The 27274-nt window shown below is 35.9% G+C and overlaps 1 protein-coding gene across 1 annotated transcript in view; it reads right to left on the reverse strand.

The window, feature by feature from the left end:
- Positions 1 to 27274, reverse strand: part of LOC115348771 (uncharacterized oxidoreductase ZK1290.5-like) — a gene marked incomplete at its 5' end in the record, with an annotated part of 52562 nt that overhangs the window by 18495 nt on the left and 6793 nt on the right. The window contains 2 exon segments of the mRNA XM_041127857.1: positions 17440 to 17473; positions 17476 to 17690. Coding sequence (XP_040983791.1) covers positions 17440 to 17473; positions 17476 to 17690 — 249 coding nt within the window.

Below are 27274 nucleotides of genomic sequence, written 5' to 3' on the forward strand. Positions count from 1 at the left end.
TGGGAAAAAAATTAGTATCCTTTCTATTCTACACAAAAAAAATCTTGGCCTCCACCACATCAGTAATTTCACCACACTGTATTACTCCCAGCTGCTGTGAAGCAATACATCATGCTAACAGACTGGTTTGCAATGTAGAGGTATATTAAGCTTAAAGCATTTTTTATGGCAACCTAGAGAATGATTGGGTATTTTTTCCTTTACTTAGTATAATACCAAATTATACAAAGTTTGATGGGCACTGTTAGTCTTGCAACAAAAAAAGCATAAATATACTGTCTTGGCACCACAACATTGTTTTAGTACAGTAGTGAGCCTTATCTTTCTCTAGCACTACTGTGGACTTTTATCAAACTTCTAAATACCTCTGGAATATTAAATGTACAAAGTTCAGATCAAAAAGGTTTTTTAAATGACAAAACTGGATACTGGGTTTGTGGAGCCCACTTTCCTCCCCCTCCCTGTTGTTCTACATGAGTCAGAGCAAGTGAGAATTCCCATGTCCAGTGAACAGTGCCCATTCTGTTGTATCTTCTATTCAGGCCACAGAATAAAAACACAAATAGATCCACTTTTCACAAGAGCTCATTTGCAGTAACTGTATCTTTATTAAAGGAGGTTACACAGGTTGGAAAGGTCCACATTCTCTCTGATATGCACACTAAGAACTTCTCTGTGGGTAAATGGTATTACTCATAGAAACCATCCAAGATCTGGTTTTAGCACAGCTTGCTAAATCAAAGCTGTAGGCTGAGTGTGCCCCACATCCAGATTGCAAGCCAAAGCCTTGATAAATAAAGCAGATGACTCTTAGACAGAACCAATAAGGAATTAATTTCTAAATCTATGAATTAACACTTGTTCCCATTTCACAGACTCAAAAAACATAGTCACCAAAAGGCTAAGTGTCCTAAGACACACAGGAAGACTGTGGCAAAATTGAAAACACAAAAATCATGCTTCCTCCCCAAAAGAATTTCTTTTTATCCTATTCATTACCACAGTATACGTGCTTATCTCCCTTAAAATGACTTTCCTGCTACTACAATTCCATAATCATTACTCCTGCTACAGATCACCTGTAAACCATGATAAACTGTAAGGCCAACAGGAGAGGAGGCATGAGCAGAAGTCAAAGTGTCAACTTCTGTGACTGAAAACTCATTATAAACATTCAGTTTACACCACTGTTAAATGGCTAACTAAATATCATAAGGCAGCAACACTAGCTTAATGTATTCTGTCTCTTTGACCCTGGCTGCTCATTCTCACTGCTTCAATGCAGCACTACCTTAGTTATGTTTACATATTTTTATCTTGAGTTGACATTACAAACCAGATCAGATTTTAAAAAATCCACTAAAAAGGCTGTTTGGTTGTTTTCAAAACTGAATCAATTCCGTTGTACTCTTACAGATTTACCCTTCTCTTATGCCAGTTTTAAGCATGTAAAAATCACACTGTGAACAGAACACAGGTTTATAAAAATGTATTTTCAGCCTTTTTTTATCTAGAACATTCTGCAGCTGCTAAAAACAGTTGGGCAATCAAAACTGCAAACGCAACATGATACAGAATCAATCCCACTATACCTTAAGTCAGTATTGCCACCACATGCCATGTGGTAAAAATATGATCAAAATTATCAGCAACTCAGCTGTACCCTTAAAACTCACACTTTGAAAGTATTATGCAGAGTGCATAGTTAGATTCTAAATAGTTTGTCCCCCCTGTAACTATGATGGCACAGTTTCCTGAACTGGGAAGCTTTTTGGACTTACATATCAGAGGGGATAATGATTCCCAGCTGGTATGACAGACAGCAACCTAACTGATGTCAATAAAGCAAAAATTATTTACAATAGCTAAGAATCTAGGGCTTGAATTCAACATATGCAAAACAGATAAATGATGCTTTTTCCCCAAATCATATACATTATTTATTGAGACAAAAAAGTTATTTCAGACAAGGACTTTCCTTTGAAATGTATTTCAGCATTGCCTTCTTCCCAAGAGTTCTTGTGTTCACACTGGGACCTCTAGGCACTTCTATGTTGGTACACAAATGTGTACATTTGCTTTATGTTAGCCAAGCAAAAAGATTTATCTAAATTTTGGACAAAAAGGATTCACTTGCCAGTGGAAAAAGCACAAACCATACACTGCAATAAATCATGAAACAAAGAAGTCTGAGGGCTTATTTTTACACTTAGAATTACCCATTAAGTCCTTAAAATTAAAAAGAAAAAAAAAAAGAAAAAGAAAAAAAAAAGAAAAGAAAAAACAGCAAAACATAACAAATGAGGATAGACATTCATGCAAGTTTAGATTGGTTCCCACTTTTACATCTGCACCAAAATGACTTATTCTATGGCAATTTCTTATTCTTAAATAAGATACTGCACATTATAAAGACTTCTTTATGATCTTTAACATAAATATGCGTAGTCTTTTTTTTTTTCCATACGTCTTTAATTGCTGTTTTATCTGATCAACAGGGTGTGGTGCAACCAACATCCTCACCAACTGCAACCACCTTCAACCCCTGAAAACACATCTCTGAACTGTGCTCCTGATAATAACAAGCCCATGAGACATCTTCATCTGTACAGACAGATTATTACAGACAATGTGAAAAAGATGTGTTGCTAGGAAAATTAGTTACTTGCTTTTACTCATTACTGCAACTTATGTATACACATTCACATATGACTTCTACCAGCAAAAACACTCTTGAGACAAACATTTTGTGGAGCTGTAACACAAATGTTTGTGAATGGTTAACTGTTCATCATTTGACAATATAAGCATAGATTTAAAGTAATTTTTCAGTAGAATAAGCAGAAGATGTCATCTAGGAAAGGATATACTAGAAATTTGTGCCACCTACACAAAAACTGTATTTGTTTTACTGAACCCTCACTCACATTTTTAAGAACTGATAGAAAATGAAGTAAGAAAAGATGATGATTGAACTGACCTATGCTCAAAGATGAAAAGGACAAGAATATTGTTAAGGTTGATAAGACTTCTTCTCTCACAAAGGACAAGAATATTGTTGAGGTTGATAAGATTTCTTCTCTCACTTGGAATTAGTCCAAACATAACTTTTTTTCAAAGAACACAGTGGCATTGCTTCAGTTACTGGGCTAAACAATTTCTGTTACTTTGTGGGACTCCCTTCAAATCTTACATGAAGACTACTATACTAACATATTAAGGGAATAATTGTATTTATTCTGAAAAGCATTTCTCCATGTTTAAAAAAAATCATGTTAACATATTAAGGAATTTCTGATGCAAATATGAATATTTCATGTAAGCATAAGCTGCACTGCTTACACTAACAAGATTAGCAAGAAATTTTACTCTTAGTAAAATGGCACCGAGTCCCAGTGGGATCTGAACGCAGAACAACCACCACGTTACTACTCTTGCCAACTTCAGGCAAAAGCTGGCTGGAGGCCCTCATTCTTCCCAGCATTTTTAGATAGAGGGACAAGTAATCATGTGCATGTGTGTATGAAAAGCTTGCCAAGATGATGGGCTAGCCACAATGCCAAAATCAAGGTCATTAAAGACACTGCATATGGAAAGGGTCATTTTGCTAGGAACAGACCAATTACCAGTGAGCATATATAATGACTATTCATGATGTCAAAGCAGCTTGCCACACTGCTTTCATCTGCCAGCAGACAAATGCTTATACAAGAATGTTGCAGCTGTCAAGGGAATATTTGACTCAATATATGTATCTTGGAATGGGTTCTGTAGGCAGTCTGGCCTCTGTCCTGAGGTATTGGAGAGGATAATTCCACAAAATGACAATGTACGAGACCACAAAAATTCAAACTATAGCCTTGATATTAAAAGAATCCTAGTTGATGTCAGCTGTTACAACAAAGAACCAGTTATTATACACGAACATCTCACTGACCAACGTTAAGAATTTTTTTCTCCCTTTTCCCTCAGCACTGTTTATCCTGTAACTCTTTAAAGCAAAACCTGTATGCAGGCTGTTGAACAAAGACTCACGTCTAGAATTCTCTGCCTCTCAGCACTGCAGTGCAGATAGAGACTTCTTTACTCTGACTGCAACCTTAAGACAGAGAAGATTTAAAACAACAACAACAACAACAACAAAACCCAAAACTACATTCTCAGACATAACAGCATTTAAAGAAACTAATTCTTGAAACTGTAAGGCTGCCTCAGCTAGTAGAAATCAGTTTAACAGTAAGATCTTTCCTGCTATGAATAGAGAGCTATCAGCTTGGTCTATCAGAAGTCACCCAGCATTCTTAAATTGGGAGTTTTTAGTGCAGGTAGTGCCTTTATCCTATATTGTCAAGTACATGCTACAGTTCTAAAAACAGTAAATAAAATAGTAATTATCCTTCCTCATTCACTGGTTCATAATTCTCAACATAAAGAAGCTGCAATGACTGAGCAGTGGAAATTGCTGCAGTCCCTCAGGAGCTTTTCAATTAGAAAATCTTCCGATCACTTGGGCCGACTACCCAGATCAGGTGTAGAATTCTGATCCTCAAGCTACCACAAGAGATGGCACAACTCCCTCTGGAAGCAAGGCTGGGCCTAAATGCATGCAAATCCCAGGGTCTGAAGACTATGGAAGACAACAGACTGGAAGACAAAATAAAAATGTCTGCACTGAATCCTTTCTTAACCAGCATGTGAATGCCTCATGAATCAAGCAGTGTTATAATTCATTAATATGAGGAATAAGTGTTCTAATACACTTTCTGTATGACTTGGGGAAATGTGCATACAATTTATAAGTTTTGGTTCATGTTACAGAATGATACAATTGCTATAGGTTTGTATACCACTCTAAATACATATCTACCTTTGTTGACCAGGATTGTATGACATTTTTGCCTGGAAAGCTGTTAAGGGAAACCAGCAAATTTAGTGACTGGGCTTTGGCTATACAACAGGAGTACTAAAAAAAAAAAAGTCAAACTAAAAGTATAACCTGGCCTTGTTTGTAGGGAAGAGAGGATAGAGGGTAAAAATATAAATTTCAGATTAAAGAGGGAAAGACGCTGGTAGGACTTTTAATGGACTCTAAGACACATACTGAAGGATTTAGCCAGGAATAAATAAAAGATAAGTGTGTTTAGCCAAAGACTCTGTAGCTCAAGGGCAAACCAGAAAGACCATGTTCCAGACACAACCCAGAGGGATTAAAACACCTGAAGTGGGTAAAAATTTTGGGATGTGTTTTTTTAACATAGATAATAAATGTATTATGTCATACTGTTACAGTAAAGGACAACAGTGGCTTCAGAATTCCTACAAGTGTTTTTGGGCATGCTCTCATATCTGTCATGGTCTCCCTCATGGAAAATCTCAAGAAAAATGCCCAGGATTCTGGGAAATTGTTTGTAACCTTAAATGAGATCTTGCAATAGCTGCTCAGTTACATTAGGCAGTTGAACAGTGGATTCAAGCACAAGGGTGAGAGTGCTAAAATATGAAACTGTCTTTCAAGTGTGTTCCTGAGACCCCAGCCTTGGGGCAGTAACCAGATTCTGTTTAATTTCCAAAGATACAAAGTGCATTGGATCCAAGGAGTACAGCTCAAAACTTCAGTATGGTAAGTAATCAACTGGAGAGGGTAACCAGATCTCTAATAAATACTATTCAGATTCTCATTTTAAATTGTTTGTATTTCCAGTTCAAATCGTATCAGGACAAAAGATTCTTTTGAAAAATGTTAACCTCAAATTCCTTTTGATGAAATACAAAAACAGTATAGTGGTAAGCCAGTGGGGATTTTTCAGTGATAGCAAAAGGACCTCTCTCGTCACCTGAATCGATTATTTTCTATTTATGAGAATATTCTGATGCTACAGCTCAACTCCAAAGCTTCATTAAGAGTATATATAGGAAGCACTACTAAGCAGTCAAGGATTAAGAAACAGTAAACTTACAGATGCCCACACATCTCAATGAATGCACATCTACCAGTTTACACAACAATTTCATTGGCACATGCTGCATTCAAATAACAATAAACCTGCTATTTTCTCTACAGCCAGAGGTACTTAGGAGTTTACTAAAATTGGACTCATTATAATCCAAGGAGTTTTGTTTAACTTTTTATGCATGCCTTTTGCTCCCTAAAATATTTATTTTAATAATTTTGACAAATAATTCAGGTGGTTTGTTTTTTTTTTAATCTGTCAGACAATTTTTATTATCTGGGGGCAGAGTTATAAATTAGTACATGCTGACCTGGAGAGGGGCACAGACCCAGAACCTCTGGTCTCTCCTCAGTTAGCTGGGTGAGAAGATACTTCAGGCCAGAAGCCCTGCAAGTTGTGCTACTGCAGCCCTATGTCTCAGCTGCTATGTGCTGGCTCTCAGATAAACCTGGTTGAATCTATCTTTGTACACATGACCTAAGAAAAACTCTCTTAAAGCTATGAATGTAGATGTAGTTGGGATTCTTCTTGTGTCAACTTCTGACCATTGTGACCACTCTAAAATTTAACACAATCTGAAAAAAAAAAACCAACCCTGCATTAAAGACTTTTACAGTCTTGGGTACTAACAGTTTATTTACCCTCCTCCTAGGGCAATTGATAATAACAAAAAAGACTATTAATAATTTACATTATTTTAAAATGTTGCTTGCCCCAGGTAAGTGGAATTTTGCAGAATAAATATTAACCTGGATTTAAATTGAAGTTGAAAGAATAAGATTTTCAAATATCTGCACTCAAACAATCTGTGAATACTGAGAAGTGATTAAAGAAAATCTTGTTAACTTCAGCCAGACCAAAGACTTAGGTCAACATCGAGATCTTTTAACTATCTTGTAAGTATCTTGCAGATACATATGCATCATCAGTCCCATAACAGAAACCAATTTTTTTTTTTCTACAGAGAACAGTGTTTATTGTCACTGCACTTTCAGGCGCTCATCAGTGTGGACACAGCTAGTTGCTAAACCCACTAGCAAGTCGAATAATTTCAATATTTCCTTCGTGAATTGACTGCAGAAGCATATTATTCTTTTAAATGGTCAATCCTTAAATTTGAAGCTTTTAGTTTCTACTGATTTTTTTTTTCCTAGAATAAACATTTCCTAAAACCCAAAAGTAACAGGATTGCAAACAGGAACCAATGACTACCTGAACCAATGTCAACTTCAGAGAAGACAAAGAACTCACCTGTTTAGTATAGAACTTACAATTTTTCCTCCAATAAATGAAGATGACTTTTTTTTCCCTCAAGTAAGAATTTTGACCAGGTATTATATTCAATTCAGACCAAGGCTAACATGTTGCTCACATAACACATAGCAAGTCACATAAAGATATGCAGCAAGTGTTTAATCTTCAGTGGAAAGTCTAGTGGTTAACCATGCAAACAAATTATTTAACATTTTCCTCAGGAATCATTGCATTTCTATCTCCAGAGTGGTTAACATCTGTGTGTCATTTCACTAACACACAGTTATGGTCAGGACATCCACAGTCTGTATCCCCTAAAGCAAAAATGTGGAGGTTGATGTTCTAAGGCACTTGATTCAACCAGACTAATAAATTTTCCTTGCCTTGTAGATGATCTAACTGAGGTAATTTAGACAACCAGAGCTGGAAAGCTTACATTAAGCTAAAGGAATCATGAGTCTACAGAATGCTTACAGAAAAAGACTGTGGGTAGCAACATGCAGATTAACAAAACTGCTGAAGAAATGCAATTGCAGGAAAAATAAATATAACATGGCATGTCTGTAAAGAGGTATCATGTACAGGAACAAAAAATAAAAGTAATTTTTCCTCTGCCTATGAGGCCAGTGATAGTATTTCCAGTGTCTTACTGGAAGACCACTGAATGGCTCACAGTCTTTCCCATTAGGAAGATACAGACAGAAATAGTTGTGTAAGACAGGAAAGATCACAAACACACATGCAAAAACAGAATAAAGCCAACAGGATAGGAATAATAATAGAAGGTGAAAATACAACCTGTTTGCAGCAAATTAGGATGGCATATCTAGGCACAAATGACATGCACTAACTTAAATACTCATCAGAAAAAAAATTCTCAATGGAAAGATGAAGTACCTTGTCAAATAATCCATCTTTGGACTTAAAAGTCATTGATGCTTTGAAATATTAGGTTGGTGTAGTGATTACAACTGAATGTTGTAATCCCTTACATGGCAGAAAACACTTTTTGCAACTTCCCTTATGCTTAATATAAAAAGCAAGAATAAAAGATGTATCAAAGATAACTTACTTCTGTGTTTCCAGAGGCAGACCAAAAGTAACTGAAGGGTTGAAGTGTAAGAGAACAGGTTTATTTATTGCTCTGATAAAACTGGTAGTGGCACACAGCCTGTAATTGGCTTTGTACAACTCTCCTGAGACAATCGCTATTTCAGTAACTCTGGGTTAGCAGATAGACTACTTAATCCAGGAAGTCTTCTCCCTGTCAGTGGAAGTTCTCTGAAGCTGTAAAGAGGGTGGTCCACATTGCCCAAGAACTGCATGACAGGATCTTCTCTTACGACACTGTTTCTAATAATACTACATACTTCAGGAGCAAAATCCTCCTCTTAAATCTATATGATAAATTTTGATTGGGGCAGTCTACTCTTCCTATTGCTATGAATGTAAACTGAAGCTTGCAGTGCATGAAAAATCAATTTGACAGTTACCAGAATTTGAGAGAATCGCTCCCCTCTTTGATTTTTTTTTTCCAAAAGTTACTACCAAAAGAATCTGCAGTTGAGTATTTGTTCCTCATCTAGCCATTTTGTTTTGTTGACCTTTTCTAAAACAGAAAAGGATCTATGAAGTACCACAATATATGATAAATTAGAAAATGGCATCATACAATTAAAAAAAAAAATCTAAAGGAAGTAAAACTTAGCATGATTTATACTTAAAACAGAGGAGGCTACTACAAAGATGTGCCATAGTAGCATACAGATTTCAATGTAATTTGTAGATTTCCTGAAGAAAGTATGCACACCATCATTAATCTCACGGGCAGAATGTGGCAATGTATTATTTACAAGCAACACAAAGCTCTCTTATTTAACTTACCAAAATGCTAATGCTGCAATTTCCAAAGAGATTCACATAACTTACACACCCAAATCCCACTGAAATATGAGCATCCAGTTCAAATTAAGTTTTTGAACATCTCTCACTACAAATTCCCCAAATCCCAAAATGCACTGTAACTCCTTCTGCCAAGATAGGTTTTCATCATTATATCACCTTTCTCACAGAGCTCCTCCATCACTCTCCAGGTTTCAGCTTGGACCTCTCGATTGCTATTACCTGGAATATGTGCATCAGGCCAGTGTATTAAATAAAAAAGAAACAGAACCAGACTACTCATTAAAGTGTGCAAAAAAACCCCCAAAATCAAACCATGTGAAACAGCATTTTCCCTCCGTAATACCCCCTAACATATTATCATCAAAATAGTTACAATTACTACTCCATGATCACCACTGTATACATCCATTTAGTTTTAATAATGTGATGTTGTAGATTTCATTTAACAACTAAAGGTAGCAGAAGTTGCAAGATGTGCCACAGGTTTAGGTCACTGTAATCAGAATTCCATGGTCACATATGCACTTAAACTTTCAACACATAACAAGCCCCATTTAAATCAAAGCAATTTTGGTCACTGGAATTAAGACTGGACTACTGCTGAAGTGCTACAAGTCTTAAGTTTATGGAAGATAAATATGTTTGGCAGTTCTATAGATATTTTATACAACCTCAGCAGTGGGTCTGGTTTTTTCCTTTCTAAAGAATACTTGCATTAATGAATTTCTGTTGGAAATTACAGCACATTCTGTCATGCAGGTTTTTTTTTAATTTTGTGCCAGCAATTAAATTTTGTGCCAGCATTTGTGATTTTAAGCTTTTTTTTTTTAATATTATTTTTAAGGGAATAGAATCATGCTTTACTATATTTTATGAAATGTTAGCACAATTTCAAACACAATTAAGATTTACTGATGAAATTATCCAAACGGCTATTGAAACTGGCTGTCTCAGGAAAGCTTTTTTTTGGTGTTGTCTCCACACAAGAAAAGACTATCCTTCTACTGAAAAAGGAAGCATTTCCAACATAAATTAAAAATGAGAAATTCACACGTATTGGACTCAGAGTTCCAAATCAGGTTATCTAAATTTCAAAAATTATAGGATCTAATGCCGTTGTAAGTTTGTAGACACTGCTAGACATTCTGAAGGAGAAATTTAGGAGATACTTTGAAAACAACTACATTTCTATTTAAATTCTCACTGCAGATTAAACAGGTAACTGTAGGCATCCCAGTCAAAGAGGTGTTGGTCTTTGCCGCATCATTAGTCTGACACAAAACAGGAAAAGAAAATAAATGCATGACTGAGATATGCATAATTTTAAGTGCTTTATAATATTCCTTTTTTTGGCAGTTCAAATATTGAGTTAAGGAATAAAAAGATAGACTCGTTTGCAATGAGCAGAGTTATTTGTTCTTTGAATGCATTGCACCATTCATTTACAGCACCTCTTTGTGAAAACACAGATCCTCTACCATACCTTTTTTCATTCACATTTAAGGACTGCACTAATGATTACTATACCACTGGGCTGGTATATTAGCTTTCCACCTCTATAAATACAAATTCAACCTTGATTTAAGAGGAAAAGGTAACATGACATTCACTATAATACACTAGTCCCCATTTGGGTACATCATTACAATACTGTTAAAGAGAGTATTTGCTTAGATTAAGAATCTAATTAGACCACCACAGAATTTTGTACAGTAAGATACATTACAGATGTATCAAGGAAAAAATTACTTTGGGTGTATCACAAAAATCATGAGCTAAATTTTTACTTTCTTGTATCAATAACCCATCAGACTTTTAAATACAATTGCTCAGACAAGCAAATATCACTCATATATAATGATATGCAGCATCTGGATTTACGTCACGTTTAAAGAGAGAGTTGCTCATTCTTTGCCCTTATATACATAAAATCCACTCCCAATTTAGAAGAGTAAAAAACCAGATGCAGTCTTGTTCATCACTGATCTGCAAATAATTACTTCTTCTCTAATTGCTCTGAAAAAAGAAGTTGTATTTATTAAGAATAAACACCAACATAAGGTATTGGAATAAATACCAATTTCTGGCACATTTAAGTGAAAACTAATAGTAGGATATTGATTAAAGCATTTGGTAAGGTTATGTTCAAAGCTCAGGACTACTCTAATTCTGTTGCCAATAAACTCTCTTTTACAATTTCCACTGACTGATATTAGATGCAATCCCAAGGATTAGCATTAGGAATTGCTAATATCAAGCGTTCCTTTTAAGCCAAAATTATATATGCCATTGTCAGTACTTACTGCATAGAGACTGCCTTGTTTTAATTTAAGCTTTTTTGCTTGGATAAAGCTAATGTCATAGGTAGGTAGGTGTAAGTTATTGGTATGTGATGCCTACCTCACGTAAAAATGGAAGAACTGCATATCTTTAATTGTTGCTTGTTATGTTCTCCAAATCAGACTAATAAGAACTGCTTAACTATGCAAAAATATGTTGTATAGCACCACCAATAAATAATCATTAACTTCAGCAGAATTTCACCAAAAGCTACTTTTCCAAAAGCCTGAATAATCAGTTAGACATAACAGTTTGCAAACATTCACAGAAATACCCTCATAACGGCTTTCCGCATACAAAGATGCTTTGTACTCAGCCCAAGAAATTGAAGGACTCTCAGAAGAACGACTTTTAACAGATTTGATAACTGAAAGATCTCTGGCCTTGGATATTTAAAAAATGCAGTATATCACCGTTCCCTGTATTAGTGTCTGAGACCTCTTCAATGCAAACATGATTAGCTGTTCGTCCTTTATTTTAGAAAGGTGATGTTATCAGTTATGTGATGTCCATATCATCCTATTGTTTATTTTAATTTAGGCGTTTTGTTGAAATAAAAGTTACTTCACAGTTAGAAATACTCCGGACTGCAAGAAGCATTCATGAAAGATGTGGGGCAAAGGTACCTTATCTCAGAGATAAAGAGTAGAATCGTCTCTCTGCCAGTCATGCACAAACCACCCCAACACAGCTAGAAGCGGAAGAAATACAATGTACCTTGCAATAAGCAACAGAGCTGCCACTCTATTTAAATAAACTAAGCATATTTAATTTTAAATTAGGATCTGCTTACTTCTCCTGAATCTGTTAGAAAACTTTCCATAATACCTGTAGGCCAATAAAAACAGCAAGCACCTCACAAACCAAGGTCTAAGATTTCATCTTCATTTGTACACACGTTCACACCTACACACTTTCTTTTGCTTAAAGTATTTCCCCTCCTGGGAGATTACAAGAACACAAACACTCTTATTTTCATTTTGGAGGCAAGAAATTAGTTTTAAATTATTTATCAAAATAGCTTACGGTTCTGGTAATCAAGAAACATTCAACTTCATCACTGGAGGTTTTTAAGAACAGACTACATTTTCATCTGTTGAGAACAATGGGGTTGTGCCTTGTAGTGTGGGATAGATTAATCAATACCTTGATGTTTTCCAACCATGTATTTTTAAAAAATAATCCTAACTCAAAACAAAAAACCTCCAATGATTCACAGTATGAAGATGCACTTGAGAAAGAAGAAAAAAACCTCCAAACATTCACAATCAAATTTTGTATTTACCAGCTTTTTAAAGCATCCTTTACACACAATCAAGCTCTAGTCTTGCAGTGGTAAGTGAAGGCCTGAAGTTCAAATGTCAAAACACAGTGCTGCAGGAAAACTAAAATTAACACATGAACTACTTTCACACATACATTTAAAATAGAGTGTCTTATTACTTCTTAGTGGTTGCAGCACCCACAATCAACACAGTTCCTCTTAACTTAAAAGTACAGGGACATTTTAAACATTTAAAAGCTAACAGCATGTTGCCATGGAAATAAAAGTTTGCAATTCTATTCAAATTCCTAATACAATATTAAAAAAAAAAAAAAAAAGTCAAAATCCACTAAAACAAACCTAGTTTTGCAGAACAAGCCCTGGCTCATATCAAACCTAAAAGCAAAAGTATATTTTTCAATGTTTTGCACAGTTATCATAATGCAATGATTGTATTTTCCCTGCTTTTCTGAATCATCACTGCACTTAGTATGTACATGATGTATTTTTTTGCTCCTACCCAATCTTTTTTTGTGTTGTTTTTTTTATTCTATTGGAACAAAGATCAATGTGAAGCAACCTCCAAAATATTCTGAATTAACACACAATCTGAACTGGGTGTATTATCGTAATTCATGTGATTCATCTATTACACTACATATGCTGATAGAACATTTGTCCAACTCCAGTTGGGTATTTGTTGGATAGGTTAGATTTGCCTGAATGTGATAGACTCAGAACAGTCAAAAGGAAAATAAAATTGTTTATGAATTCAGTAACCCACAAATCACATTCAAGAAGTTACTTTGGAGGTTTGATCCAAATCCCAAGGAATGTATTCTGCTACTGCCAAACCTGTAAGATTTGCTGCCATTTCATATTGGTTTACTGTCACTGCTAGTTAAGGACCACATTTAGAAAATGCAAGGAGCAGAATATCTGTTACAACCACTACCCACAAATAATACAAATTTCCAGCTTCTCATGGATATATAATCTACTGATTCAAATAAAAATCCTGGAACACTGCTCTCCTAATACCATTTGCCCAAAAAATGTTTATCAAAAAGCTTTCATAACAGTATTTTACATGGAACACTTTTTCTCTTAAAAAGCTGCGACTGCTTTCAACAGTTAATGTTTCAACAGCCATTCTATATACTGCTAATGCACAGATTTATCAATTCCTGTTAGATTATTTCCCAAGACTCTAATTCACTCTGCATGGAGGGACTGTGTAGCCCATAAGGATCCTCAAGAAAATTAACAGGACCTTCCCTGAAACAAAGAGCTTAGCTGCACATTTAGCTGCCAGGGCTCCTACAGCTTTTTCTTTTTGCAGTCTTCTGAATGGCTAACTTTCCCTCCAACATAAAGGTCTACCATCACAGATATATTATTTAGGATCCTTCAGTTTTCTATATGAACCACGTATCTTTATGGAAATGCTACAAAGCCCCACATATTTGGTTAATATCATATAATGAAATCAAGAAATACTGATTTAGGTACCTTTCACATACATTTATTTCACATTCCTATTCCACAGAAAAACTGCCAGCTTTAACACATGCTTGTAACTAAAGAATTTACTTTCCTTTCCTAAATAAGCTTGGACACAAATTGTTCTGTTATTGCCAGATCTCTTCTTGTCATGGATTTCATGTCCTCTCTATGGTATAGACTGGCCAGCAGAAAAGGGACACAAAATGCAGGTATGAATGAAAACGGCTAGGATATCTAAGCTTAGTTCTACAAGGCTATGACCATATTTTTAAACCAATCTTCTGCGTTTCAGTTACTTTTGTTAGACTTGTGATAAGCCTCAATTTCCAACAAAAAGCTCTTATTCTAAGCATTCTTGAAACACTTGAAAAGTTCACGTCTCAAGATATTGCCACTTTTTGCTTGAAAAATCCTTCCAATATAAAGCACTTCTGAGTGCTTTCAGACAGGAGGTACGGGACTCCCTAAAGCATGATGCTTTCTATGAACTCCATGAAACACACCATGTATTGTACCTCCTCTAAGGGTCTACTTCACCAGCATAAGCACTAAACATAGAACTCAACCTTATCTCTTTCACACAAGCGCAGATCATAATACGGTCTGTGGAGCTGATCCAACAGAGATTAAACTCAAGCAGCCAAAACCGTTACTCCACTTGCCATCCCATCCTTCTTGTGGAGGTCACCATCCTCATTGACAGGTAAGTGAATTGCATGTGAAGTATTTTCTAAGCCACCACAGTTTACAAATCAAGTTAAAGCAAGATAAAGCCAGCATTGATTTAGATCACTATGTCAGACTAAGTGGTGGTTCAGGAAGAGCTTTATAAATTTTTCAGACATCTCCACATCAGTGGAAGAAAGGTGAAGAAGGAGGGAAGATGGGTGAGGGTATTAAAAAAACCAAAGAGGACAAAAATCTAGTATGGAGGCAGATTGCACAGGCAGTTGTAATATTCCTTAATTTGTCTTAGTAATATGAGCAAAAGAAGTCTCAAGAGCTGAACATATCTGACAAACTCAAGTTCTGTTTATGCCAGTCTAAGAATTCACTCACATGGTGACAGTATTTGTGCATTTTTTGCTCTCAGATATTTTTTTCCTCATTTCACATATTTCTGCTTAGCAGCAATACTCAGTAAACTGAGTATTTGTGTGACCACCTACTTTAATCAGTCTACTACCTGAGAAAATAAAAGCAAACTGCAGTACTAAAAGGAATCACTGAAAATGATTTCCTGGAAGCCAGTCAAGTTTTTCTCTCATCGACATTCAGCACCAGTGTCATAGCAAGCAGAAGAAAAAAGAAAGCAAACACAAGACATAAGCAGAAAGCAGAGGGGAGGAAACATGATATTTCTTAATTTAGAGAAGAAAGTCAGGGCTTGAAACTTTGTTTATGAAAGTCTCCTTGTAGTGACCTGTATTTGCATGGGACAGACAAAAACAGATTTTAATTCATTTTTGCATTATTCTGTACCGGTGCAGGAAGTTAAGGGATACATTTCCAGAAAGAATGGAGCCAAAGAAGTGCATACAAGTATCCATCTTTAACAGAGATAGGTTGGGTTTTTTTTTCCCCCTTCATCAAGCAAAAAAAGCCAGTGAATACAGCACACAGCTGCCATTAATATTATATGCCATTAATTCTGCAAAATCTGTACTTCACAAAAGCTGTTCACTCCTTCATTGAAGTTTATTTATTAGTAACAGATGGACAGGGTGAGGAAAGAGAAGCAAAATGAGGCTCTTCAGGACACTGACAGATAATGTCTGATGGTTAGGTCAATTATTCCTTGATTACCAGCATAAACACTACCTCCACCAGTGTCATTATTTAGATTATTACTTTAAATTCATCTTCCTCTACCTCCACTTTCTTTTCATTGCTCCAGCTAGGGAACAAGCAGCAAAAGCATTTTAAAAAAATATCATGTTTATTTTTATCAGGTACCTCCTCTCCTATGACTTGTTGCAAAGAATTAATTGGCATCATTATTGCAGCTCTTTGCCTGTCTAGTAAGACAGTAACAATGACATCTTTGACTACAAGAAGTTTATGATCAGGGTAAGTTTAAAAGTGCATAAGTCTAATTCAATGTCTTGTAGGTACATTCAACGTTTTCCTCAAAGTATATTGCATGAGACAGACCAAACCAAAGGCAGTTATTCAGAATTTTTTAAAATTAATAGACTGTCCTGGTTTCAGCTGGGATAGAGTTAATTGTCTTCCTAGTAGCTAGTACAGTGCTATGTTTTTGAGCTAGGTATGAGAAGAATGTTGATAACACTGATGTTTTCAGTTGTTGCTAAGTAGCGTTTAGACTAAGTCAAGGATTTTTCAGCTTCTGATGCCCAGCCAGCAAGAAGGCTGGAGGGGCACAAGAAGTTGGGAGGGGACACAGCCAGGGAAGCTGACCCAAACTGGCCAAAGGGGTATTCCATACCATGTGACGTCACATCTAGTATAGAAACTAGGGGGAGGGGGGGTGGGAGGGATTGCCACTTGGGGACTAACTGGGCATCGATAGGTGGGTGGTGAGCAATTGCACTGTGCATCATTTGTATATTCCAATCCTTTTATTATTACTGTTTTAATTTTATTAGTGTTATCATTATTAGTTTCTTCTTTTCTGTTCTATTAAACCATTCTTACCTCAACCCACGAGTTTTACTTCTTTTCCCAATTTTCTCCTCCATCCCACTGGGTGGGGGAGGAAGTGAGTGAGCAGCTGCATGGTGCTTAGTTGCTGGCTGGGGTTAAACCACGACATAGACCTACAAAATAAGTTTTAGAAAGGACTCCCATTCCTGAGATTTAACAGACTGCAGAAGAAATGTGGCAGTTTTGTCACCCAGTTACCAATAAATTATTGTAAAGTTTATGAATTCTTGTTTCATAGGTTTTGGGTGTTTTTAGCAAAATATACAACTCATGTAGTGGTTCCTCAAATCGATTTAACAATGAAATGTAACTTTACAAAACATACCTTGATCTGATTTAAAACATTTGCAACAAGGAAAAATTCTGTGGTCTCAACTATATGCATGTGAACTTCCTTGAGAAGAAACATTACAAGAAATCTGCAAATGTATAAAGGCAGAATTTGGTGTCTGTGATCTATCTGTACTACATAGTTTTTTTCAGGAATTCATTCATCTTTGCAAATACTCACACAGAAGGCACAATAAATGAGTTATATGTAAAGATTCATACCAAGATATTCAACACCAAGTCTTTCAACATGATTCTAAGCGGGCTTTTTTTTGTGCTTTCATAGCCATAATCACTATGCCACAGTTTGGTAGTTATCCAGAGGTCCTCTCGCTTCACATCGCTCTCTTTGATAGCCTTTTGGAGGAGAGATTCACAGCTGTATCTTTTTGCTGTGTCAATATGACGAATGCCACATTTTTGTAATGCATGGACCACAGCATCATGGGAATAGCCACCTTGATGGGAAGTACCTAAATAAACAAAATCAGATATGAATTGTCAGCAGTGAATTATGAAGGACATATTTTTTAATTCTTTTTAATTTTTGTTTTCCTTTTTTTGTATATTGTCACAGAACCTTCTTATTCAATTTTCATTTCCTAATAGTAAAGAAATGGGAACTGACAGATCTCTAGGCTGGGAAAATACATAAAGTGCTAGAATGTTGATGCTGATCAGAAATAACTCCACCAAAATCAAACATCAACAGCATTTAACTGTAAAGAACTGATTTCAGAAGTCAGGCTGAAGAACATCAAAGACAAAATACATCCTTTATAGGAGCACAACATTTACAGATGAAAATATTAACAATAAGAAATAAAATACAACTTAAAAAGCAATTTACTTTGCAGAAAGCATGTCCTGAAACCTTTACTCTGTTGAACTCCCGGTAGCTTCAGGTTATTATTGCATTGTACAACCCCAGACAGGACCATACCGCAGGTGCAACTCACATATTGTCAAGCTCAGCAGTAACCAAAACAATGGAATCCTACACAAGAGTTACAGAACAGGCATACAGGGAGTTTCAGTAACAAAGTACTGTAACTTTCATTGTGTAGGTATTCACTAGATGTGTATTTTGCATGTCAAGGGGACGGAAGGAGGAGGAGACTCTGCAGGAAAAGCAACCAGCAGGAGGACTGTCAGATAAAGAACTGGTTGAGAGCAAGGAGGATGATGTTTCTACTTACCCTTTCCTGTTAGTTGTTTTTCCTGCCATGAGCCCCTCACCCATTCACCCTCAGTCACACACTTCCCACAAACAGTATTTTCTACAGTTTGTTGGAGGAAATGCTCAGTCAGTTCCAGTCAGCTACCAAAGCCACTGTCCAAGATGATGATTAGTACTTAAAGGCCCTAGTGCAACAGTAGTCGGCACGCAAATGGCTACGTCACTGACTTCAGAAGGGCCCTGTACAGTTGTGACAGCTGACAGCAACAGGGTCTTCAGCCACTGCTGAATCTGAATAAATAAAGGACTCCAGGTCAAAGATGACTAATATAAAGTAAAAATATGTATCTGCTGTTAACTTTCTCTTTCCCTCCAAACATAATATTTATTTCTACATTACATACATAATTATGAAATTAACAAATGTATATAGGCAACCAGACTGTCAGAAAAAGCAAACAAATGAAAACACACACAGTTACCTTAGACTCATCCTCAGAACCTCCCATACCTGAACTGGAGGGAGAACCCCCACAGGAGTCTGTATGACTTTCTCACACATGTCGTAAGAACGCATGCAAGAATGAGGAGAACTTACAAAAGTCTTACTTGCATGTAAGGCAAGCCAGGTTCTCCTAAATGTTTATCATTTTTGTTCATTCCTAATATCAGAAGGAAAGCCAGCGATACCTCTGTAATCTTGCTCAATACTCCAAGTCATTTAAAATAAGATACAATGTGGTCTGATATCACGCACATACACCTGAGGATCATGACATTCTGCTGATCACAATGGGACAATCCCCTCTTTAAGTTTATGACCTACAAAATCTGCAGTATTGAATTCTTGATTTATCTTCATGGATTTTAAAGTGATGAAATTATAATACTATATTCCTACAATTTTGACATGCATATTGTAAGTATTTTACCTCCCAAATGTTTCAAAAGACAAAACTTTAAAACTTTTTCCTCCACAGCCACTAATTATGATTAATAATTGGCTTAATTTCTGAGTCATTTAGAAATAGATGTCCCTATAACTTGTTTTACATGAAAATAAGTTAAAATAGATCAACTTATGTTTTCAAAATAGCTATTTCAAAATCTTCATGAATGTTTAAGAACTTTAAATGAATGCAATGCTACTACATTGCAACTATGGGCAAAGAATATAGATGCAATTATTACATTATTCAGATCCTAAAGGAATTTTATTAAAGAATTATATAACTAGCATAGAAAAATTACTATACTTTTTCATAACAATCCCTTCACTTTTAATAAGCTGGCATTGGTGCCAAATAAATGAGGTTGTAACTATTGTGTCTGTTTCTGGCTGAATGGACATTTCTAAGCACAGAATGAATGGAGTTCATTTAGAGGTCTTGCAAATGGACTCGGACTCTTTTCATGCATAATGGATTTCAGTAAGAACATTTAGGACAAACAACTTTTTTTTTTTTTTTTTTAACTTAACCCTTTTAAGTTAAAGGGAGAGTGGGAAAGAAGAAAAATTCAGAATGATTTTGTTACTGTTCCCCATTCAGTGATGGCATGCACACTTGTTTCACAGGAAATGGAGACCAAGATCAGTCTGGAGGGAATTATCTCAATTTCTACACCTAAAAATGAACTACAACAGTCCTGATGCACTAAACAGTAATTAAAAAGTAAGCTTAACAATTATTTAATATGACTACTTTGCAAGCCAACTTAATCATAAACAACAGGTTTCTAAGTTAATTATGCTACTAACATAACAGCTTCTAGACTTTAGAAATCACAGTTTTCTTGTGTTTACTCATGTGATTAAATATGTTACTATTCATAGATGCAGAAGGGTGACAAAAGAAGGTAGAGTAACTTAAATTTCTTTTTTTTTTAATATTTTAAATCCAGACTTAACATTATTTCAGCACATTAACATTCTTACATGTTTGGGACTACCCTTTGTTCACAGAGATTAAATATACATGTACAATGTGAATTACAAGACAAAATCCAATCTCGTATTTAAAACTAATATGAACTAGCACCCTTGCCATCCCCTTACTGTTTCTAAAAATACTGAATTAATATATTTTTATTCTAGAATTCTCTGATAAAAAAATAGGAATTCCTTTTAATAAATGAAGTCAAATATAAGTAAGTCTAGAAAAGCTCCCTATTTTTTAGCTAGTATTTTAACTTGTTTTCCTAGGCGAATAGCACTGTTCTCTCACTGATGGAACTAACAAATCTGACAGATCTGAAAATATCTGAGATAATTACATTCCTACAGATTTTGTGAAAATTGGTGGTTGGGAGGGACAAGGATACTGCAGTGGAAATATGGATAGATCAAAGGACACAAATCCATTGAAAAATAGGCTTAATTTGTTATGTTATTATTTTGTCATGATTACTCATCACTTTTTTGATATCCTGAACACTACTATCAAAACTGGGATGAGAAACATGCTCTGGCAATCCATAAAAATTCCAAAGATTATTAGGAAGGCAGAATCCTGTTTGCAATGCAGTTGCTACAGGGACCGGGGTGGGGGGGAGGGAATCCCAATCAGCAACCTCCCCCCAAAAGACAAAATCAACACCACCCCTCCCCTTTGCCAAAATGTAAAACAACTAACAAACCAAAACGCTACTCCCCCTCTCCCAGTTTTATGCACCATCTCAGCTGACTCTCAGCCTCATTAAACTTTCTGTTCTCCTTCACAGAAGCTGTAGAACTACAGTTAGAGATCCAAAGCACCAACAATTTTTCAAAAAAGAATCAGGACCTACTTTCTATCTCTTCTTTCCCCCTCCTTTTGTGGAGAAGTGTGTCTTCATGTTCTCTGTGAAAATATTATTTATCTGAATATATAAAAATGATCTGTGACATTAATACCTTTGGCTACTTGAAATCAATGGAATCACTTAAATTAGAAGAGTTCCTGTTAGTGAAACTGCAGCCAGGATATTTAGAGATCCTATCAGAGATTAATGATCTTCTGACATCAGTACAAAAATGCCCATTCCTTTGCTGATTTTTTTTATCTCCAAGTAATTACTTGAGAAAAGAACTCTCAAAAGCAAAAGCTCAATCCTTGTGTCAATGCTTACATACTCATTGTGTATATATATGGTATTGTATACCATAACAGGCTTGAAATACCTTGTTCTATTAGTTTTATTTCTATTATTTCAACATTACATCAACATTAGGGCCACAATGCATCTTATGAATATATTAAAGTTTTTCGTTCCAACACAGTTTGATTTCACTGATTACCTTATGAGCACATTTGATGATAAAACATAAAATGTTGCCTATACATAGAGCAAATGAACATATTAGACATTTCAAGGTTTATTGCTAATCCATTCACAAAACCACATGCCTCTTCTATGGAATGGCTCAAGGACAGACAATCCTTACTTGCTTGTCCTTGCTTACTGTCTTACCTCCTCTACCTACTTCTGTATTCATCTGATCTTCTAACAAGCTGATTCAGATTGTTAAATGGCCAAAAAAAGCATATAGTTTTAGAATTATTCATGAACCTGAAAAACTCCCCACAGGGGAAAAAACATTGAATTTTGGGCAAAGGATGGGGCAAGCAAAGTTCCCCCTTTAGCAACAGCAGTTAAATAATTTGATATAGTCAGTGCTTTTATTAAAATTAAAAAAAAACAAAACCAAAAAACCACAGTTGTGTTCAAGTCAACCACCAAATGATCAGAAAGACCTTCTCTACAAACTTGTCTCCTGGAGCATTTCTTTCCATTATGTTCCCCAACACCATCCCCAGAGCTGCGCTCAGACAACCACATAATGGCACACTGACTTTCTATAACCACAGCACTAGAAACCAAGTGTTCTTACTGCTATATTTCACCTAACAGGGTCAGTTACTCTGAAAATCATATTTAGTATCACATGACAGAAGTATTCATAGCATTCTCTTTTCTTTTTTAGAGTGTAGGACTTCCCTCTGCAGCAGGTGAAATTAAAGTCAAGCTCGTTATGAAGCTATTATACTCTACAATTTTCATAATGCAACTACAGAGCATTTCAAGTTACGGGACCCAAATTTAATCACAATCACTTTTATAAAATAACTTGGACATTTCACTCGGACTCCAAGAGTGGCACCTAATGTAAATATAAATGGAGCAGCTGCCCTTGCAGGAATGGAACCTATAGAGAAGATGGACTTCTAGAAGAACTGGTAGGACAATGTCAACGATAACAGAAAGGCACTGAGCAGACTTGTATTATATACCAGTGCTTTGGTCAGAACTAAAGCAGCACACAGGTTTAACTAAAACTTAGTCACTTAAGACCATCAAGGCTGTATAAAAGTTGCAGGAGTAATTGCATTTTATGTGGCTACAACACAAAAATGCCAATGCAGTGCTGTAACTCCAATAAACAGGTGCCGATAGAGGTTGCTGTGTACAAGCATGGTGCAACATGAGCTAGAGTAGTTGAAGTATGGGCATGAATTTGGTTCTGCAAACTTCAAAGGACAGCGAGGACCACTCTGCCAGCACCGCAGTAAGGCAGGTACTTCCATACTGTAACAACATACTGGTACAAGATTCACCAGAGAATTCACAATAGAGGTCTTTGCTGCATTTACACACATTTCATGGCATTACAGCTGTACTGTATGAATGTGGTATTTTCATGTTCCTAAATAATATCACTATGCTAGTGAAACACTGTTAATATACCTGGCCTATGTAAAGTCTAGAGATTACACCATGAAGTTTCTCTTGCCTCTGTAAAAGCTATCTGGATTATGGATATTACTTTTATATATATATATATATATATATATATGTTTTACTTTGGTAACATTTCTCCTTTTTTTGCGCTAAATATGATCCATTGCTTAGTGCAAAGGGGTCACTCTGGGACTGTTTTTCTCCTGTGTGACTCAGAATAAGCTTATAGAATTCAATAACATGAGGAAGAAAAGTAGGCAAGCGTGATTTTAAGCTCTGCAATTCTACTCAGGCAACTCTACACAGGCACCAAGGAACAGAGTGCAGGAATACAGCCTTGCTGCAATGCAAAAGGGTAGGAGAGAGACATTACATGTTTATTACATATCCAGGGAAAGGGAAGCCAGAATTGATAGTTTTCTCTCTTCCTGAGAGGAAGGAAGAAATGGCAATTAGCCACCGTTGACAGAAGCACTCTATTCCCTTCACCCGAAGGAGGCCCTGACTGTAAAGCATATTCAGATCATCTACTGTAAAATGACCATATATCTCTGATCATTGACCTACCATTTATCTAGTCAGAACTTCAGAAAAGGAGGTATAAAAGCAACTTCTCAGAACATGTCTCACAACAAGTCCAGAAAGTCTGCAAGTAGCATCTATCATCACTGGGATACTATGGCTCTGATGTGGCACCAATTCACTAATGTATTTCTGGCAGCAAAAATACACTATCACCCCCAAAATACAAATATTTTTCTGTAGGAGTAAAGAGATTTCCACTAGAAAGTGCCAGCTATTTAAATTATTCAGCTGTTGTATACAAATATTTTTACCATGCAGAACTTCTGAAATTTATAGGGAGGGACAACTCTGGAAAGTGACCTATACATTTGAAAGGCAATTATGAATGTGTAATCCATGTAGAAATTTCATAAGCAGAGCAGCAGCACACGTTTATTTAAATGCCTTCACAGACAGACTGCCAAATCTTGAAGCCTTTTCTTTCACTCCACACTTTCCCACCACCGTGAGAACTATTTCTCATTAACAACCAAATTGGTTTCAGATGCTCTGCTATAAGATGTTACCTTAGAAACCATTTGGTAAAAGACTGTGGCTTCCTTCCATAGAAATCTCAAGCAGTGAAAAGGCAGATTTTCTGGCATAAATCAAATCCAATTTCTAGGGTTCACTAAACCTTTTCTCCTCAGAATAATGTTTTGTGACTAGATCTTAGCAGTTAATAGTGCACGAAGAATTGCTGGTGTGAACCAGTTTTAAATGATTTTCATTCTATTCCCTTTGTTAACTCAATTGAAATTACTTCCAGTACTTATCATACCTGGACAGAACTTTTAACTATGTAACTAATAAGGATATGCACTATGTACAGCAAATAAATAGATAGAATAAAATATTATTTTCCTCCCCTTTAATACACCCCCTTAAACTACTCTATCTGATAAAGATTACATTAATTGATTAACAACATTAGACATTTGGAAATACTTCACAATAAATGAGACAGACCCGTGACAATTTTTTCCTTCTCCAACTTCCACAAAAAAGATCAAAAGAAAAAATATATAATTAAGCCCATACTCTGTACTTAAGTGGGACATTATCATAATCATTCCTGCTGTGAAAGTTTGACTTAAAAATAAATTATGTAAATAATTTGTGATTAAGCAAAATCAACATAATTAATTAAAGGGAGAGCAATTTTAAGTAGTTGACCATGAAACCAATAATTCAAAACCACTTTGAATATGATAAAGATAATATTATAGAAAAAATTATAAAGAGAACTGCAATTTATAGTGACTTGTAGCTTTCAAGATGAAAATATATGTACAATAACTCATGATTATAAGATCCTAATTCAAGATGACATTCAAGCTGATGGCTAATTTTTGGCATCATAACAGTGCCCTTTATACCTACCAGACCACTCACAAAGTGCAATTGTAAATCACGGCAAGATTCTACTCCTGCAGTACTACATGACACTGCAAGGTCTGAGAATTGCAGTGTCCCACTGCTAACTAATTGTGTTCATGAGTTCGAAGGACAGCAGCAATACAGCTATCCACAGAGCAAACTAAAACTGAACAAAATAAAGAATGTTTCTGATCAAATACTTTTTTTTTTCCCCCACATCATCTAAGAATTTAAAATATATTTTCTCAAGGTTTCCAAGACAAACAACATTTCTTGTAGCCCCTCCTCTCACACAGCACATTCAACCTTAGAATAGTATGTATTAAAATGCAAAGCACTTCCATTCAGGCATTAAGCCTGGGGAACAGACCTTACAGTTATGAAACTGATGTAAAGCCACAAAGATGGCTTTACCCTTTCTCTCCTCTATCCCCCCATAATGAGGATTTTGTATCACTCTGTGCTGGAGGTTCTTGGCATAAACATTAGAAGAAGTGAAGAAAGTTTAGGAATCAGCACCACCCTCCTCCCCACTTGGAGGCAAGAGGAACTACTGCAATTTAGGTTACAGCATGTGACATCACCATTCAATGCTGCCAAAACTATTCTAGGGAGCTCTGGCAAAGAAAAAAGGTATGATGACTAAAATCTGCTACATGAAGGTTGAAAGGTAAAAGTCAGCTTTCTCCCCCCCCCCGCCCCCCCCAAGTGTGGTATCATTTTTCTACATTACAGAAACATGGTGAAAGACAAAAGTTAAATACACTGGAGTTTGCTTCTCTGTTCATTTCAAACTGGTTACAAATAATTTGTTCATCTAGTGGGCAATTAAGCTTGTAACATTTAAAAGTATTAATGGCAACAGGAAATTTAAAAGCATAAACATAAAGTACCTCTGCTTATACTGATAAAGGCTTTAATTATTAAACAGGGATAGAAACCGAAATTTGTTTTTTATTACTTAGAGATGGACATTTAAAATTCATCTGTATCACATCGGCAACAAGGTCATTACCAAAAAGAATCCAGCATGAGAAAGGAATTTATCTTTCTGCTATTAAATGACAGTTCATATGTCAAAATATAAATAAGGTAAAACCCCCAGCAAAAATATAAAAAGCTGACCTCATAGATTTGTAGGTGTACAAAGGCAGCAGAGACAAAGCAGCAATTTCCCCCAGAAAAAAAAATTATTTCTGTACTGGGTACACTCTGATATAAGCAAAAATTCGCCCAACATTTTGCCCCAGATGCATTTACTAGTACCCTTTAAAACAATATTTGTACAGCATTCGGTCTTTTTTAAGGAATAAAACACCACCAGACTGGAAGTAGTTGAAGTTAGAAGAAAGCAAGGAAGGTAGGAGCCTAGCAGGTTTAGTCAGGTTAGGAGAGGATACTGCTTTGTTCCACTGTCTACAAATGCACAGCTGCCTGGGATATGGCCACATTTTGTACATGAGAGAAGTTAAATATCTGGAGGCCCTCAAAGCTCAAGTAGAACTTCTCAAGGTCAGATCTACTGAAACAGTGGATGAATTGAGACAGAAAGATTTATAGATGTGGCATTTTGTTCATCACAAGAGACTATTAAGGCAACTTGGTAACCATGGGTGAGAAGCAAAGTCCCAACAGAATAAAAAAAATGGTTGAGACATAAAACAAAGGGAAGAAATAAACAGTCGATTCTTATTACAGGATAAGATTAATAGGGAGGAGTGCCATAGGTCCTGGTATCAGGACCACTGTTCCATAAATTTCCTTAAGAACTGAAGCCATGAAGAAACAAGAGCCATGAATAAAAAAAAAAAGGCAGTAACAGCAGAGAACGACAAAAAGTGAAGGCTTGATGCTACTGCCATTGAATTGAAAAGCAAAATCTCATTTGATTCCAATCCCCACAGGACTGGGTCTTTTTTTGACCACAGCTAAATTTAAGAATGAATATGAGCAACTCTGGGATTAATAATTAAGAAGTAGGTAACTGGATTAGTAATATGTAAATGAATGTTAAAATACTTCCACTCAGCATTAAGATTCAAGTTATATGTAGCATTTTGATGAAAAAAAAACCCAACACAACCTCATGTAATGAAAGTGGAGTAATCTGATTCTATGATTTTCTCCAGAAAAATACCACTCGTGAAAAGAATTGGGAACAATACAAGAAGTCTTGTATGGTTGCAATGCAAACAATGCAATGTCTTGAACAAT

This window comes from Aquila chrysaetos, chromosome 12 (genome assembly GCF_900496995.4).
Source record: "Aquila chrysaetos chrysaetos chromosome 12, bAquChr1.4, whole genome shotgun sequence".
NCBI classification, from domain to species: domain Eukaryota; kingdom Metazoa; phylum Chordata; class Aves; order Accipitriformes; family Accipitridae; genus Aquila; species Aquila chrysaetos.